Source organism: Pectinophora gossypiella, chromosome Z, assembly GCF_024362695.1.
Source record: "Pectinophora gossypiella chromosome Z, ilPecGoss1.1, whole genome shotgun sequence".
Classification (NCBI taxonomy): domain Eukaryota; kingdom Metazoa; phylum Arthropoda; class Insecta; order Lepidoptera; family Gelechiidae; genus Pectinophora; species Pectinophora gossypiella.
In genome coordinates this window covers 20096594-20111392 of record NC_065433.1, presented here as the reverse complement: position 1 = coordinate 20111392, position 14799 = coordinate 20096594, and the positions used below count along the sequence as shown (strand labels likewise).

Genomic DNA, 14799 nt, shown 5'->3' with positions numbered 1-14799 from the left:
TGTTAAATTAAATACCTCGGGGGGTTTAAAATGGCCACATCGAACCAATTCATCTAAGAAAGCAATGTTGCAATTTGACATTTGCGCATATAAAAGTAAGTGCGCAATGCAAACAAATGTCAAATAGCAATATTGCTTTCTTAGATGAATTGCTTCGATGTGTCAATTTTAAACCCGCTGTTCCTTTAATTTCCTATAAGTAAAGTAGGTAAAACCATTAAAAAAATACCTACTGCATATCTTTAAAAAAATATGATTTCGTAGGCACAGTCTTAATAATACCTTTACGGCCATCTCACTCTTTGGCTAGCATTATCATAGATGCCAAAGTGATTATGTCAAACGTCAAATATTATGAAATCAAAAAGTATGTAGGTACTTACATGATAAAATTATAAAATAACTATGTAAAAGTATTTTTCTATTAGTTATACTTTAAGTAATTTGTTAGCATATTTTAGGAAACAAAACTATTTTAATTTTAGAATTGATCATGAGAGAATATAATATATTAAGAAACTGTTGTATGTTAGTATTTGTTGTATCCCTACAAACTCAAAGCACGGGGACGACCGTTAAAAATTTCACAAAAGAATTGGAAACGTCCCGTCCAGGTCAGTAATTAGTAATTTATACAATAATTAATACATTATTATTCTTCTTCTATCGCGTGGGTTGTGAGGTGGAATACCATCCCCATCAACCCTGGTGTCAGGGTCATTATTGAGTCGTTATAGGCCCTTGACATGACTCATGTAACGACTACGTTCTTACATCGGTAAGTAGTAACCGGGACCAAGCACGGCTCATCTTACTTTTGGACAAACAGGTAATCAGCCTGAAATGTCCTAAACAAACTAGGGATCACAAAGTGATTTTTGTGTTTTGTTCCCACCGAGACATTATTATTATTGCAAGATTAAAATGACCGAAAATTGAAGCATAGCTAGGTACTTACCTAAAATAAGAAGTGCCGTATTACTCTGGCGGGAAATACGCGATCGTATGAATCATTGATTGTATGATCGTATGTAAAGTTTATTGTGCTTAAACTTTCAATGATAGAAAGGTCTAAATATCCTAACCAAGTACCCTTTTATTTATAGCATCAAATACTACGAAGTCGGTAACTGGACTAACGAGCACAGAATGGAAGCCACAACCATCGACAACAAGTAACGGTTTGCAAATTTCAAGTAAGTACGTAGGTCTCACTTTGAGGTCGTAGGTTCGAATCCAGCATAGGTCAACTAAACCAATGATTGTCGAATTTGTTTTCGAATTCATGTTTGGATGATAAATTATTAACACCATGCTCAGCGGTGAAGGAAAACATCACGAGGAACCCCACATTCTCGAGAAATGCATTTTCGGAGGTATTTGACATAACCTGTATTGGGCTGGTTTTCCCTTCGCAGGTTGGAAGGTCGGACAGGCAGTCACTTCTGTAAAAAACCGGACCAGTCAAATCGTCAAGTCAGGTAAGCGGACCCTGTGAAAAACGGGATAATGCTAGGGGGATGATGGAAAAAAAAGAAGTACGTAGGCTTCGCTCAATCAGCGCTTATCGCTATCGACCCACTAGGGTCTATTAATTCTTTCAAATATTTTTCCTCTCAGACGACGCCCTGAGCGAAGGTTCGCGCCGAACTGGGCACCCTCGGACCTGTTGTCTTAAACGTTGTACCGGGTGAGAGCCTTCAGCGCTCCCCATTTGTCCGGCCAAGCAGTTAATGCCATCTGCGGCAAATCTACAATAAGTCACATCAAAAAAAGAAAGTACGTCGGTAAAACTTAGGCACATAAATGCTAGATTAGAATGTAAATTAAAACGTTGAATATGAGGATTCTATAATTCTGTAAGTCGGTGTACCTACTTACCTTTTTTTTTAATAGAAGCGACGTCGCCAGCCCCTCATGGTGCCCTCATTCCTACAATCATGCCGATGACGACAAAAATTAAACCCGAAATGCCGAGTTAGTATAAAGTTGTATGTATCTATGGTCCAATAAATGTTTATCGTTATATTCTATTTAAGTATTCTAGAACACAGTAGGTAGGTACTTCCATGAATTACTAGTACCAATACTTTACAATACAAACAAAAACTCTTTATTCACTCTTTATTTTTTTAATTCTTCATTAACTTCTTTTTTATTATTATTTATATTTTTTTCACTTTCGTAATTCTTATTAAAGAAGGCGACAACTTACTACAGAAGTATTTACATTAGTGTGAAAGAAAAGAATTGACAATGAGAGACTTTCTAGACTACGTTCACCAAAAACAATATAGATGGCGTTGTACATCTTACAAAAGAATATATAAAAATAATTGTTGCATTATATTTGGATCACCATTATGTCTAGAATTACGTTGCTACCTATATTGCTTCTCTTTGTTTTGATCAGAATAATAATGGGTAGAAGATGTCTTGTGTCTGTGTGTAAACGGTGTAATAACAAGGGTCAACATTTATACCTACAAACAAAGAAAAAAGATGCATACTTATCCATGTCATTAGAAGGTTAATTGAAGGAAAATCTTTACAGCGCTCTATATTGTTTTTGAAAAACGTAGTCTGGAAACTCCCTCCTTGTGGCTGGGTCTACTAATAGAATATACCAATATGACAAACACGAATGTGTGAAGGTTAAAGGTGAGTATAGACTACAACATTTACTTGTAACAGAACAACGAGCCGCTCTATGATATGTTCTAGTGTATCATCCTCTTACGAACTAAACGTCGAGCACGCTGGGCTCTTTGTTACAAACCAACGAGCATATTGGTGTAACATTGGGTGTAACACTTCGTCGAGCGTATTGGTGTAACATTTCGTCGAGCCACGAGTGCGGGCGATGCGCGATTTTAAGTCTAACAATAATTGCACACCTCCAAGAGTTTGTCTTCTATTGTAAATGTTCATTTGTCACCATCTTCTATTTCTATTTTTCTTGTTTCTTCTAATATAATTCATCAAGATAAACGCAGCACACGCAGCTTATAGGTCCGACATTTCAAAAAAGAATGAACGCAAGGTACAACGAAATGTAGGTAAATGCACACTCGCTGTGGGCATTTACCCGTAACATAACGCCGAGCATTCGCAGGAACGTTACATTACATGGAAATCCTTTGGAAACTGAGCTTTTGCCTGTATTGTATCATTCGTAAGAACGTTACATTACACAGAAATGCTCCAGAAAATGTTGTAGTCTATACTCACCTTTATACATATACTTAGGTAAACAATTCACATGGTTTTTTTAATTGTATTTCCACAGCATTTGAAGCCACGATAACAAGAAAAACTGAAGGAATAGGTAAGAAGGTATTTTTAATTAATTAACTATGAGACATACCCAATTTGTCTGTTTGTTTCAACTTCTCTTGCTACCCGAAATCAAGGAGTTAGAAAGAAATGGCAATAGAAACGCGTGACGTCACATGGTCTTAGTGCCATACAAGCAGGGATGTTAGGGAGCTCCGTAACCGTAACCGAAACTATCGGATATCCGATATAAAAAATCATCCGTAACCGAATCCGAAATAAAAGTTATGGCAAGTTGCTTTGACTGGCCGGCCGCTGCCAGTGTCGACACTGCCGACCCACAACAAGCCGCGCGCAGTTTGTTTTTTCTTCTTTTGTCGTCATAACATATATTATAAGTAGGTATACGTAGGTAGGTGTACTTGTCGTTATAAATAAAACCACTTTATTACCTATTCGTATTTTACTTTTGAAATTCCTTAAAAAAATTATATCTGTATCCGTAACCGTATCCGGTATAATAATCATTCTTAAATCCGTATCCGAAATTTCATATCCATAACATCCCTGCATACAAGTACAATCAGTCACACATACAAATGCCGTTCTGCTAGAATAGGACGAAGCATTCTCCTACTAAGTACATACTGTAACTATTTAGAAGAGATATTGAAAAACGGATTTCAGTTTAATCTTTAATATTTTCATATGAGTAGACTGATGGCAAGAAAAATAAGTACTTACTTAGGTAATTATACTTAGGAATTGTTATTCTTACGTATAGAACGGCAACTCCGCTTCCCACCAGCAGCTGAGCTAGGTTTACCTCACTTACAGTCTGATTAGTTTACGGTTTTACGTTTTAGTGACTTTAGAAATTCACAACACGTCAACAACATCAACGTCTAAAATGTCGACGATATCTTGGAAACCAGAAAAACGAGGTCAGTAACATAAAATATGTAAAATTATGTGTAGGTATACAGGGTGTTAGTGACATCGTAACGGATACTGAGGGGGATGATTCAGACCATGATTCTGAGTTAATATCAAGTGGAATTTTCCGTCGCAAAATGTATATATTTTTTAAATTATTTTCAATTTTATACTTTTGCGATGGAAAATTATACTTAATATAAACTCAGAATCATGGTCTGAATCATCCCCCTCAGTATTCCTTACGATGACACTAAAACACTGTATAAAGTCGTGTGAAAAGTGAGTAGAAAAAAATACTTACGAGGGTAGTTACCTACAGTACCTACCATTGTTGCTTGTAGAGTAACCCATACCTAACCTACACCATAAAGGGGGGACTTTCCAGGCTATGTTCACCAAAAACAATATAGATGACGTTTTACAGATTTAACGTGATAATTACCTATTTTCTCATTGTGTTGGCATCCCCAACATTTTAGTTTTTTAATTATTATTTAAGTATGGCAATACTGTAACACTCTCCTTTTTCTAATGGTGAACATTACACGCGATTCTCTAAACTTCGGGCTTTTGTCTTATTTTAACCAGCGCCCTATCGAAAGTTAAACACATTGCTCGGAAATAGATACATCGTTATACAAAAATATAATGTAATGGCAAAGGCATACTTATAATATAAATATAATTGTTGCCTGATATATTTGGATCAGATTATGTGTAGAAATTTTTGCTTCTCTTTATTTTGATCAAAATAATACCTAATGGGTGGAAGGTGTAAAATTGTGCCTGGGCGTAATACATAACAAGGGTCATCATTTATACTTACTTACCCAAAAATAACTTTGCATAATATCTATGTTATCCATGAAATTAGAAGGTTAAACAAAGGCAACTCTGTACAGCGCCATCTATATTTTTTGGGGAACGTAGCCTGGATAGTCTCTCGTCAGTTTACGGGTTTCTGTTTTAGTGTCTTTGGAAATTCACAACACGTCAACAACATCAACGTCTAAAATGTCAACGATATCTTGGAAACCAGAAAAACGAGGTCAGTAATATTATGTAAAATTATGTCTTCTTCTTTGTCCGCCCCTGTTCCCAGTTTAGCTGGGGTCGGGTCTCCTCACACGTCTGCGCCAGAGAGCTCTGTTCTGGCTTGTCTCTGTACTCAGATTTTCCAATAGAATCTCTTTCTGCATATTTGACCACCAGGTAGAAGGCGGTCGGCCTCTTCCACGCGGTCGATCAGGTATGTTTAAGGCCTTCTTGACGGAGTGGTCGTCTTCGCGTCTCAGGATATGGCCGTACCATCGCAACCGGCTTTCTTTCACCTTTTCCACAATCGATGCAACCCCAAACGAACCCCTGACATATTCGTTTCGCACTCTCATATGTAAAATTATGTGTAGGTACCTATACAGGGTGTTAGTGACATCGTAACGAAACCTTTGAGGAATGATTCAGACCATGATTCTGAGTTAATATCAAGTGGAATTCTCCGTCGCTAAATTCATGTTTTTTTTTTAATTATTTTCAATTTTGCGATAGAAAATTATACTTGATATTAACTCAGAATTATGAGCTGAATCATCCCCCTCAGTTTTGCGTTAACTACTAACACCCCATACATGTACATACAGGTACGTAGCCATACGAGTACGTATGGGTGTTAGTGATTATTTTCAGGTCCATACTTTTGCGACGGAAAATTCCACTTGATATCAACTCAGAATCCTGGTCTGAATCATCCCTTAAAGTTTTTGTTACGATGTAACTAACACCCGGTATAAAGTCGTTGATTATGAAAAAAATACTTACGAGGGTACCTACAGTAGGTACTGTTGCTTGTAAATTATCCCATACCTAACCTGCACCAAAAATGAGGGACTATCCAGGCTATATTGTTTTGAGGAACGTAGCCTGGAAACTTCATCATTCTACTATTCTTTGAATAATGATGATTTATCATTACATTATACTAAATAATTAGTAATACTAAATAATATTCATGAATGATTATATGTATATTCCTATTTTACAAATGCTTACTCCTAAGTAGTACTTAGTAATAATTAGTCTTTTTATTTTTGTAGAAGCTCAAGAAATTACTCCAACCATCGGAAAACCTCCGCCACTAGCAGATTTCTTTGAGCGTTAGTACGAATCTGATTGCAAGACATATTTGTTTCTATCTCTAAATAAGTTTAGGTGTTTAGTTTATTTAAAAGTAAAAAAAAGTAAAAATATTTATTTACTTACCAAATAAAGTAAAATTAACACAAGATAATAGCGGGCCCTGCACTAGGGTTTCCTCTGTATCGCAGTAGCCCTATGGTAAAACAATTTTTGCGTAAAGATTAAAAATACGAAGTCCGGTGGAGACTCAGGTATGTACATTGTATTTATAGTGTATTAATATTTTATTTCCCTTTCTGTTTGCGATAGTAATGCCTGTGAGCCTGATTGCTTCAATACCTGTGGACTTGACTACCTCACTGATAACTTCAAATGTATCGTCTGAAGCTCCGACGAACGCGTCTCAGGGAAACGGGACCCAGTTCAGGCAAAATACACAAAAAATGACATGTGACAACGATACTATATTTTGGTTTTACGGTTAGTAAATGTTAGTTAAGGAGACCTTAAAATGTATCTATAGAAGGTAGCTACTTATAAGTATATACCTATATTTTTTGACGTAGTAGTAGTGGTGGCTTAAGCATAAGCACACCCCGGACACCTCATACAAACAACCTCGTTTTACACGGACACCACACATTGACGTTATTGTATACGAGCATCTGTGTGTGACGTCTGACGCTATACGATTCAAGTCTAAACTATGCTCGAGTGGGCGGGAGGGGGTGACGTAAACCTAGCTGGTCGTTCTATACGTAGTATGATTCCTTATTCTATGGCGAAAGGTAGGTAGATTGGCACTCAGGGCAATTTTATATCGAACACGCCTATTTCAAATAGAACACCAAATACTAAACATGCCAACGAGCATTGATGATAATATGTACCTACGAGACTTTATTTTAGTAAAATATGGGTATCATTTAAGCTATCACCAATTTAATTAGTTTTGTGTTTCTTAAATAATAGGGTTTGTCCTCAAAATAGTAGATCTGTCACCAAAATGTAGTCACCATACAATGCAAAATCAGTTCCACAATAAATCAACTAAAATCCTGAGATATAAGGTCTAGTACCAAATAAATGTTTTTGTATGTATTATAATAGGTGTGTCCTAATAAGTATTTAAACAAACTAATTTAAAGAGATTACCAATAAATCATATTATGTTACTAGAAAATTGCATTAAGTTCAAATAAAAAATTAGGGTTGTCATCATCGTTTCAACCAAAAGATTCTGCTACTTAACTAGACTCCCAAGGTTCTAAATTTCCACTGGTAGTATAAATTATATTTAGCAGAGTAGTAAATAAAACAATTAAAGTCAATATAATCAATATTTATTGTTTAAAATAATTACCACTGAACAATCAGCGCTGGTTTAAAATAGCTGGCTTATGGCACGCCGCCCGCGTCGCGCATCGTGTGATCGAACCTAGTTACCTACTGAGCGTTTTCAAAATTAAGTGTACTACGACTGAATTTTAGCTATAATTAAAAATATGACATTGTTGGAGATATTTTGATTTAGATATTATTAAGATACGCGATAGTTTATGAAATTATGTGAAGTTGTTAACAGATTAATCTATTTTACGAAAAATTATTAAATTATAGGGCGACGGGCGAAAAAAATGTCAGTTTTGCGACTATCTTAAAAAATAATTGGTCTGTAACTATAAGAAAGATATAAATATGATTTTAGTTGTGTTATGAAGATTACCAAAGATATTTTATGAAAAAAATATATACATAGTCATAAAATCTATAAAACACGAAATATGCTAGTTTTTCGTTCGGTTTTGTCACAGCTGATACCAAGGCAACCATTATATTTACGATTTAATTTCGAATATTAGTTTAATAAACAAAGTAATTATTGTGATACCGAATATTAAAATCATTTTAATAAATAATAGAAATTATTAGCAACTCTCCATATTGAAAATTAGAAAAATCTAAGAATTTCTTCGTCGCAAAATGAGGGACTGACGCAAAACTGACATACGAATTTTTCTAAGGGTGGGCTCACACAGGAGAAAACCGAACCCAAAAATGTAAGTGAATAAAATAAAAGATATACTTACACAAATTTTAAGTTTTTAATCAAATAATTATCAATTCTTAATGGGAACAGTCTTTTCGAAAATCAAGATTACTTAGTTTAAGAAATAACAAACTTGTCTTCTTTTTTCAGCTTCTTCTTCATTCATTTCAGATATTTTTTTCTTCTTCGATTTTATTCTTTGTAAATTTTTTAACCTTTGGGCGTTTAATTTCTCGGGATTTTCTTTTTTAAATTTTTCTCTATATCTCCGAGACCGTTCTGCACTAGTTAGTGGCATTGTTAAGCCTAAAAAATTTAAACCTTTTCAGTATGTAGTCTCAGCTTTATAGTGTCGGTTTTGCGACTTTACTAGTCAGCCTGTAGGTCACAGGGAAAAATGTCGCAAAACTGACGTGACGCTCTGTTCCCATTTTATATTCAAACCGATATTTAAAAGGAAAAAAAATACCTAGTCTTGTCACCAAATGTAAATAATTTTGCATTATAATATAGTTCATCTTCTGAATAAATTAATAAAATAAAACTCACCTGAATCTGATTTTATATCGTCTCAAACCCGACAGATAAAATTTTGACGGCCGTGGAATACCAGAAAACACGTCTCGCGTCACGAAATATATTTTGTCACTAGTCTTTTTTTAAATGGCGACCGGTAAATTAAGGATAATTTTGCCATTTTAAAACGAAAATAGCTACCATAAATAATTTCAATAGGCAGTTTTAGTCGTGACAAACCCGACATGTCCGGTCGGTACACTTTTTAAGACTTTTGAAAAAATTGAACTATATTTAAATAAGCACAAGATTTAAATTATAAACTACTGGAAATGAGAGAACCTTTAGAAAACTTCAACCAATACCAAACATCTAATGATACCCTAGTACAAAAAGTTTTAAGAATCTCTTCAAACATTTATCAGTTTGAGTGGGGGACACGGCAAAATCTAGTACTTAGTGATAAAAATTTATATTTTATTTAAATAATTCCTCATAACCATGAAAATTTTGTTAGAATTTAATTAGTTTAGAATATATTTAATGTATCTCAATAATTAAAATAATTAGCTAGAAGTAAATTTTACTAGTTATTAGACTTCAAACACAAGGGACAACGTGAAAATGGGAGGTACACTTATTTTTGAAAATGCTCTACTACCCATCGTTGAGGCCGGATTGGTCAATTTTTAAAGCGCGCCAATTTGTCTCCGCCCCTTTGATCATTTTTTCATTAAAATTATAAATTGATGTATTAAATTGGTAACGAATACTATTAATTTAATATCTGAACGAAATAAAATGTTACTACTGTATTGGTGACAAAATATCAAATAAAAAGGAGTCGCAGTCAGGGATCGATAATCGATTTATTTGGTGACAGATCTACCATTCTGAGCACAGACTTATTATTTAAGTAACAAAACTGTTATTATAAGAACGAAGTTTATATTCATGTAATGCAATATAATTTTATTGGTTATCGATCTCTTATTTTACACATATATTAACATTAATTTGATAATTCATACCTGGGAACAATTTTTGTTTATCTGAGAACGAAAATATTTCGTGGCGATAGATCTATTTAGGTATTAGGTGATACATCTTGATGACAAATATAAATTTTGGTGATAGAAAATATAGTCCCCGTAAAATATTCGTTTGAATTATCAAACTTAACATCCCTGGCTCTTTCAATCGATAAAATCGAAGACTGCTTTTGACTTTGAAAAGCGTCTTCCACGTGAAACTAACGAAACGTATTTTTTTAAATGTCTAGGGCATAGTGCTAAAATTGGAACATACCTACTCTGAATCTGAGATCTCTCATTTTACAATGAATCTGTTCCAACGTTGTGCCTTGAATCGCTTATTGGGCACCAGACTGGCGGCTTGCAAACGTCGCATCAATCTCTCATTTTTTAGGTTTGTCTTTTTAGAGGTAGCTTTTATGTGCATTCTTTGGTTGTATAAGTGAGTTGTCGTTGTCACCCCGTCGAGTTATCGAGTGATAGGTGTTTGTGCTTTGGGCTTGGCGGTTCGTCTCCTTTGGCCCCCCTTTACGCCACCACATTGAAACCTGTTTGACAATCTGGATATTAATTATTATAGATTGGTTAATAGCATTTTGTTACAGATTCTTTAGCTTATGAGGAGAACCGTGAAGGGTCCCACAAACATTCCGTAACCATCCACAGTTGTGAAACTAAAGAGAACAAAACTGTTAACTTGACGTTGTACCAATTTACAACCGGAACCTTTCCTTATCCCTTTTGGACGGACTATGCAGTGCTTGGTTTCGTGGTTAAAATCTTTCCATCGTATTGGGTATGTAAGTATACATTTTTACCAGGTCAATCGTTAAGAATTGCGATCCTTACCAGCCTCATTAGTCTGTGCTTTTAGACAATGTGAAATCGGACTTTGTACGTACTTTCTTTGAGTTAGTCATACTTTTAACTCGTAGCTATTGCCCTCGCAATTCTGAATTAAAATTCTTGAAACTGGTATACCTCATTTTTCACACCTATGTATGTTCTATATGGAAGTGTTTGCAACATTTTGACTGATTTTCTTTCGTCATTTCTATGTTTCTAACAGTCACGAAACCAAGGCTTGGCTACTCAGAGAAAGGATAGGTAAATACACTGGGTGCGGCTCGCGAACTCGACGCCAACTGCGTGTCTTCACTTTTCCAATTTTCGTCCATCCAAAATTAAAGAAGAACCAAATAGAAAATATGTATTTATTCACGTGTTCCAGTGTATAAACTCCACGTGTTTGCCGTTATGAGGTCTGGTGACGTTCAGGAACTGGAAGACGTGTCCGCAAATACCTCCGAGGTGATCCCATACATAAATGGCGTCGTTCATTTCGATTCATGGACCAATTATTACAATAATCATGGACGTGTCAGATTCAACTTAAATGGTTCAGTTCAGGTAGACTATCGATTTACTTTCTGATGTACCTAAGCACATGCTTATTTTTTATTAAGTGTCCCCGTTACTACTTACTGATGTAAGTTAGTAGTCGTGACATGATCCATGTCAGGGGCCTTTGGCGGCTCAATATTAACCCTGACACCATGGTTGATGGGGTTGGTAATCCACCTCACACACAACCCACACGGAAGAAGAAGATATAAGCTCGGTGGCTCAGCGGTAAACGCGCTCGGTCTGCGATTGTTGAAGTTAAGCAAGTTTCGCAATGGTCGTTCATATGATGGGTGACCACAAAAAAAAAGTTTTCATCTCGAGCTCCACTGTGCTTCGGAAGGCACGTTAAGCCGTTGGTCCCGGCTGCATTAGCAGTCGTTAATAACCGTCAATCCGCACTGGGCTCGCGTGATGGTTTAAGGCCCGATCTCCCTATCCATCCATAGGGAAGGCCCGTGCCCCAGCAGTGGGGACGTTAATGGGCTGATGATGATGATCATCATTACCGTAAATCTAAGCAGGTTCATTTCTTAAAACGATACTTTAATTAATATACGTTAAAAGTTCCTATGAGGCTGATGATGATGAACCAATGCTCTTTTCAACTCTAAGACGTCAGTCGCATTGACTGATGACATCCAGTCCCGTTTCGATTCCCTAGTCAGTAGAACTCTGATCGCAAGTTGTCTTTTGATGACTTGTAATCGTGGCCACTGCAGTTTTATGTTCTAATACACATTATTTTATTCAGATGGAACCTTTACAAACAGCTGCGTCCTCTGGTGCGGCTCTTAATGATGAGTACGAACCTTTACAAGCTACGATAATTCCAATTACAACAAAGAAAACACCAACACGCAAAACGCGAAAAAGACAAATCCCATCCGCAACTCCCAAACCTCCTAAGGAAAACATCAGGAAGTTTACTGACGGACTATTAATGCTTGTTGCAATTACGTTATTTATACTAGTTATACTTGCAATCTGGCGGTTGTTAACTGGTTTGAGTTATATATTTGCAGTCTACTAGACTATCATTCGTTATTTATGCCTGTTTTGTTTACACCTGCAATTCTAAGTATAAACAAATATATATATTTTGTATTACAACTAGTTTTTGCTTTTGTGTTAGTCATTTGTTAAGCGATGGGAATATACCTGTTAGTTTAGGGACATGCACAGACATACCTACCTAATTACATAATTAGTAGTAGGTATTACGTCATTGCTGCAAGGAGTGTGGGTAGAAGTAATTCTTTGGGTAAAGTGAGATAGTTGTAAGAGCTTTCATTAAACTTCATAAACAGGAAAATAATATATAAACATTAAGTAAATAGGACAGCCTCTGTGGTCTAGTGGTTAGGCTCACAATCTGGAGGTCCGGGTTCGATTCCCGATGGGGACATTGTCGAAATCACATTGTGAGACTGTCCTTTGTTTGGTAAGGACTTTCCAGGCTCGATTCACCTGATTGTCTGAAAAAATAAGATGTTTACGTGCTTCGGAGGGCCAGTTAAGCCGTTATTCCCGTTAAAACACATCCACCAACCCACAGTAGAGCAGCGTTGTGGAGTATGCTCCATAGCCCCTCCGGTTGATGAGGGGAGGTCTGTGCCCAGCAGTGGGACGTATATAGGCTGTTTTTTTATATGTTAAGGTAGGTATAAAGAAAAGTTATGTTACCTAGGCATCTGTAAAAAGGCGCGTTCAGAAAGTTATGTCCGTTTTGAATGTTGAATATCAAAATGTCAAGTTTGTTGGCGAACTTTCATATTATTTTTTCGTGAATACCAACCCCATCAACCATGGTGGTTGATGGGGTTGGTAATCCACCTCACACACAACCCATACGGAAGAAGAAGATATAAGCTCGGTGGCTCAGCGGTAAACGCGCTCGGTCTGCGATTGTTGAAGTTAAGCAAGTTTCGCAATGGTCGTTCATATGATGGGTGACCACAAAAAAAAAGTTTTCATCTCGAGCTCCACTGTGCTTCGGAAGGCACGTTAAGCCGTTGGTCCCGGCTGCATTAGCAGTCGTTAATAACCGTCAATCCGCACTGGGCTCGCGTGATGGTTTAAGGCCCGATCTCCCTATCCATCCATAGGGAAGGCCCGTGCCCCAGCAGTGGGGACGTTAATGGGGTGATGATGATGATCATCATTACCGTAAATCTAAGCAGGTTCATTGGTCAGTTTGAACTGCGAGTTTCGGCCGGTACCCCGTGTTACCCACAATCCCGTCTTGCCCCTCCTTCCCTTATCTGATCCAAATATGAAGCACCAATTATTTTTTTACATATATGCCTATGCCATTTGTATTATATGTTTGAATAATTATGTACTCGAGCAATGAGAAAATAGGTAATTACACATAAGTAGGTATGCTGCGCTATCTATATATTTTAGGGCGTGGACGTGGCTTGAAAAGTCGCTCATTTATTTGTCAAAGTACCTAGTAAAACTAAGCAATTAGTAATTAAGCTTTCGAGGGAACATTTTTATATTAGGCACTAGCCATAGAAGAGAAACGCATCGAACACAGACTAATAAGAATCTGTAAGGTACCTTAAATCTACCCCGAACCCATTATTGTGTGTTTTAATTAAATCTACTTGTAGAATCCGCAGACTCCGCAGTAGTAATAGAAGAGACTGGGGTTGAACCGGCCATCCTCCTTCCACCTTCCTTCTTCTATTCAGTGATATAGACCATCGGATATATCCTATGGTTATAATAAACTCACTTCTATAATCCCTAAAGGGGTGCACAGAGCCGCAAGTAGTCTGAAGACCATTTTTAATTTTTAATATGAAACCTTAAGCGCTGCTTCAGGCACACAAGTACTCCAGGTAAAAGGTAGTGATATAGGTTTTATTTTTATTATAGACTTACAAACGATTTTCTATCTCTTAACGAACTTAATGGGAGCTTAGAGGAAGAAGTAACACACGATAACGATTCTAAAGATATATTTTTTAAATCTAGCAACTTTCTTCTACTAGAAACTGCGTGGAAAGGGAATATTCTGAGTCTTAACGAGAAACTACCATTTTTCTAGTTGCGTAGCGGTCCTAAATAATCCTAATTCTAGTTACATGATCAAACTATACACCGTGTTTCATTTTATTTGGTCCAAAAAAATAATAAAAACCGATAAATTCGAATCGAAAATTGCAAGTATGGGAAACATCTCTATTGCGGCTAGGTACTTGACCTTGCTTGAGCTTGAGCGTAGTTGATCGTAAAGTAGGTGTTGCCATTTGAAATAAAATTCGGCTTTTTTATCCAATTTAAAAATATGATTCACTTGCCCTCACGGTCGCGCGGTTGCCATTGACCAATAGTTGTACGACTTCCATCCACGAAGATAGAATTCGCTGTGTTTATTGAACGCAACTCTGGATATAATTGGCTTCGTAGTCGCCCATTTAGATAGGAGCG

General features: G+C 36.5%; 1 protein-coding gene across 6 annotated transcripts; it reads left to right on the top strand.

Annotated features, from left to right (window-relative positions):
• The first annotated feature begins 47 nt into the window (after positions 1-47).
• Positions 48-12422, top strand: LOC126380568 (uncharacterized). 6 transcript variants are annotated; one of them, XM_050030069.1, is made up of 11 exons: positions 48-614; positions 1107-1181; positions 1419-1481; positions 1897-1977; positions 3290-3328; positions 4143-4220; positions 5186-5263; positions 6661-6831; positions 10557-10751; positions 11183-11361; positions 12110-12422. In XM_050030069.1, exons 1-11 carry the CDS (start codon positions 494-496, stop codon positions 12386-12388), a joined length of 1359 nt encoding a protein of 452 aa, XP_049886026.1. In that variant the 5' UTR covers positions 48-493; the 3' UTR covers positions 12389-12422. The 6 variants fall into 6 exon arrangements, with proteins under 6 accessions (XP_049886026.1, XP_049886025.1, XP_049886028.1 ...); XM_050030068.1 differs by having other exon boundaries at positions 1107-1196; XM_050030071.1 differs by lacking the exon at positions 1897-1977 and having other exon boundaries at positions 1107-1196.
• Positions 12423-14799: the final 2377 nt, after the last annotated feature.

What these genes read in the sequence shown, in the direction of transcription:
- LOC126380568 (XM_050030068.1), top strand. Translation starts at nt 494, where the DNA reads ATGAGAGAATATAATATATTAAGAAACTGTTGTATGTTAGTATTTGTT. An exon ending in AATTAAACCCGAAATGCCGA is followed by an intron (nt 1,978 to 3,289) that starts GTTAGTATAAAG and finishes GTATTTCCACAG; the next exon opens with CATTTGAAGCCACGATAACA. An exon ending in TTGGAAACCAGAAAAACGAG is followed by an intron (nt 5,264 to 6,660) that starts GTCAGTAATATT and finishes TGTTTGCGATAG; the next exon opens with TAATGCCTGTGAGCCTGATT.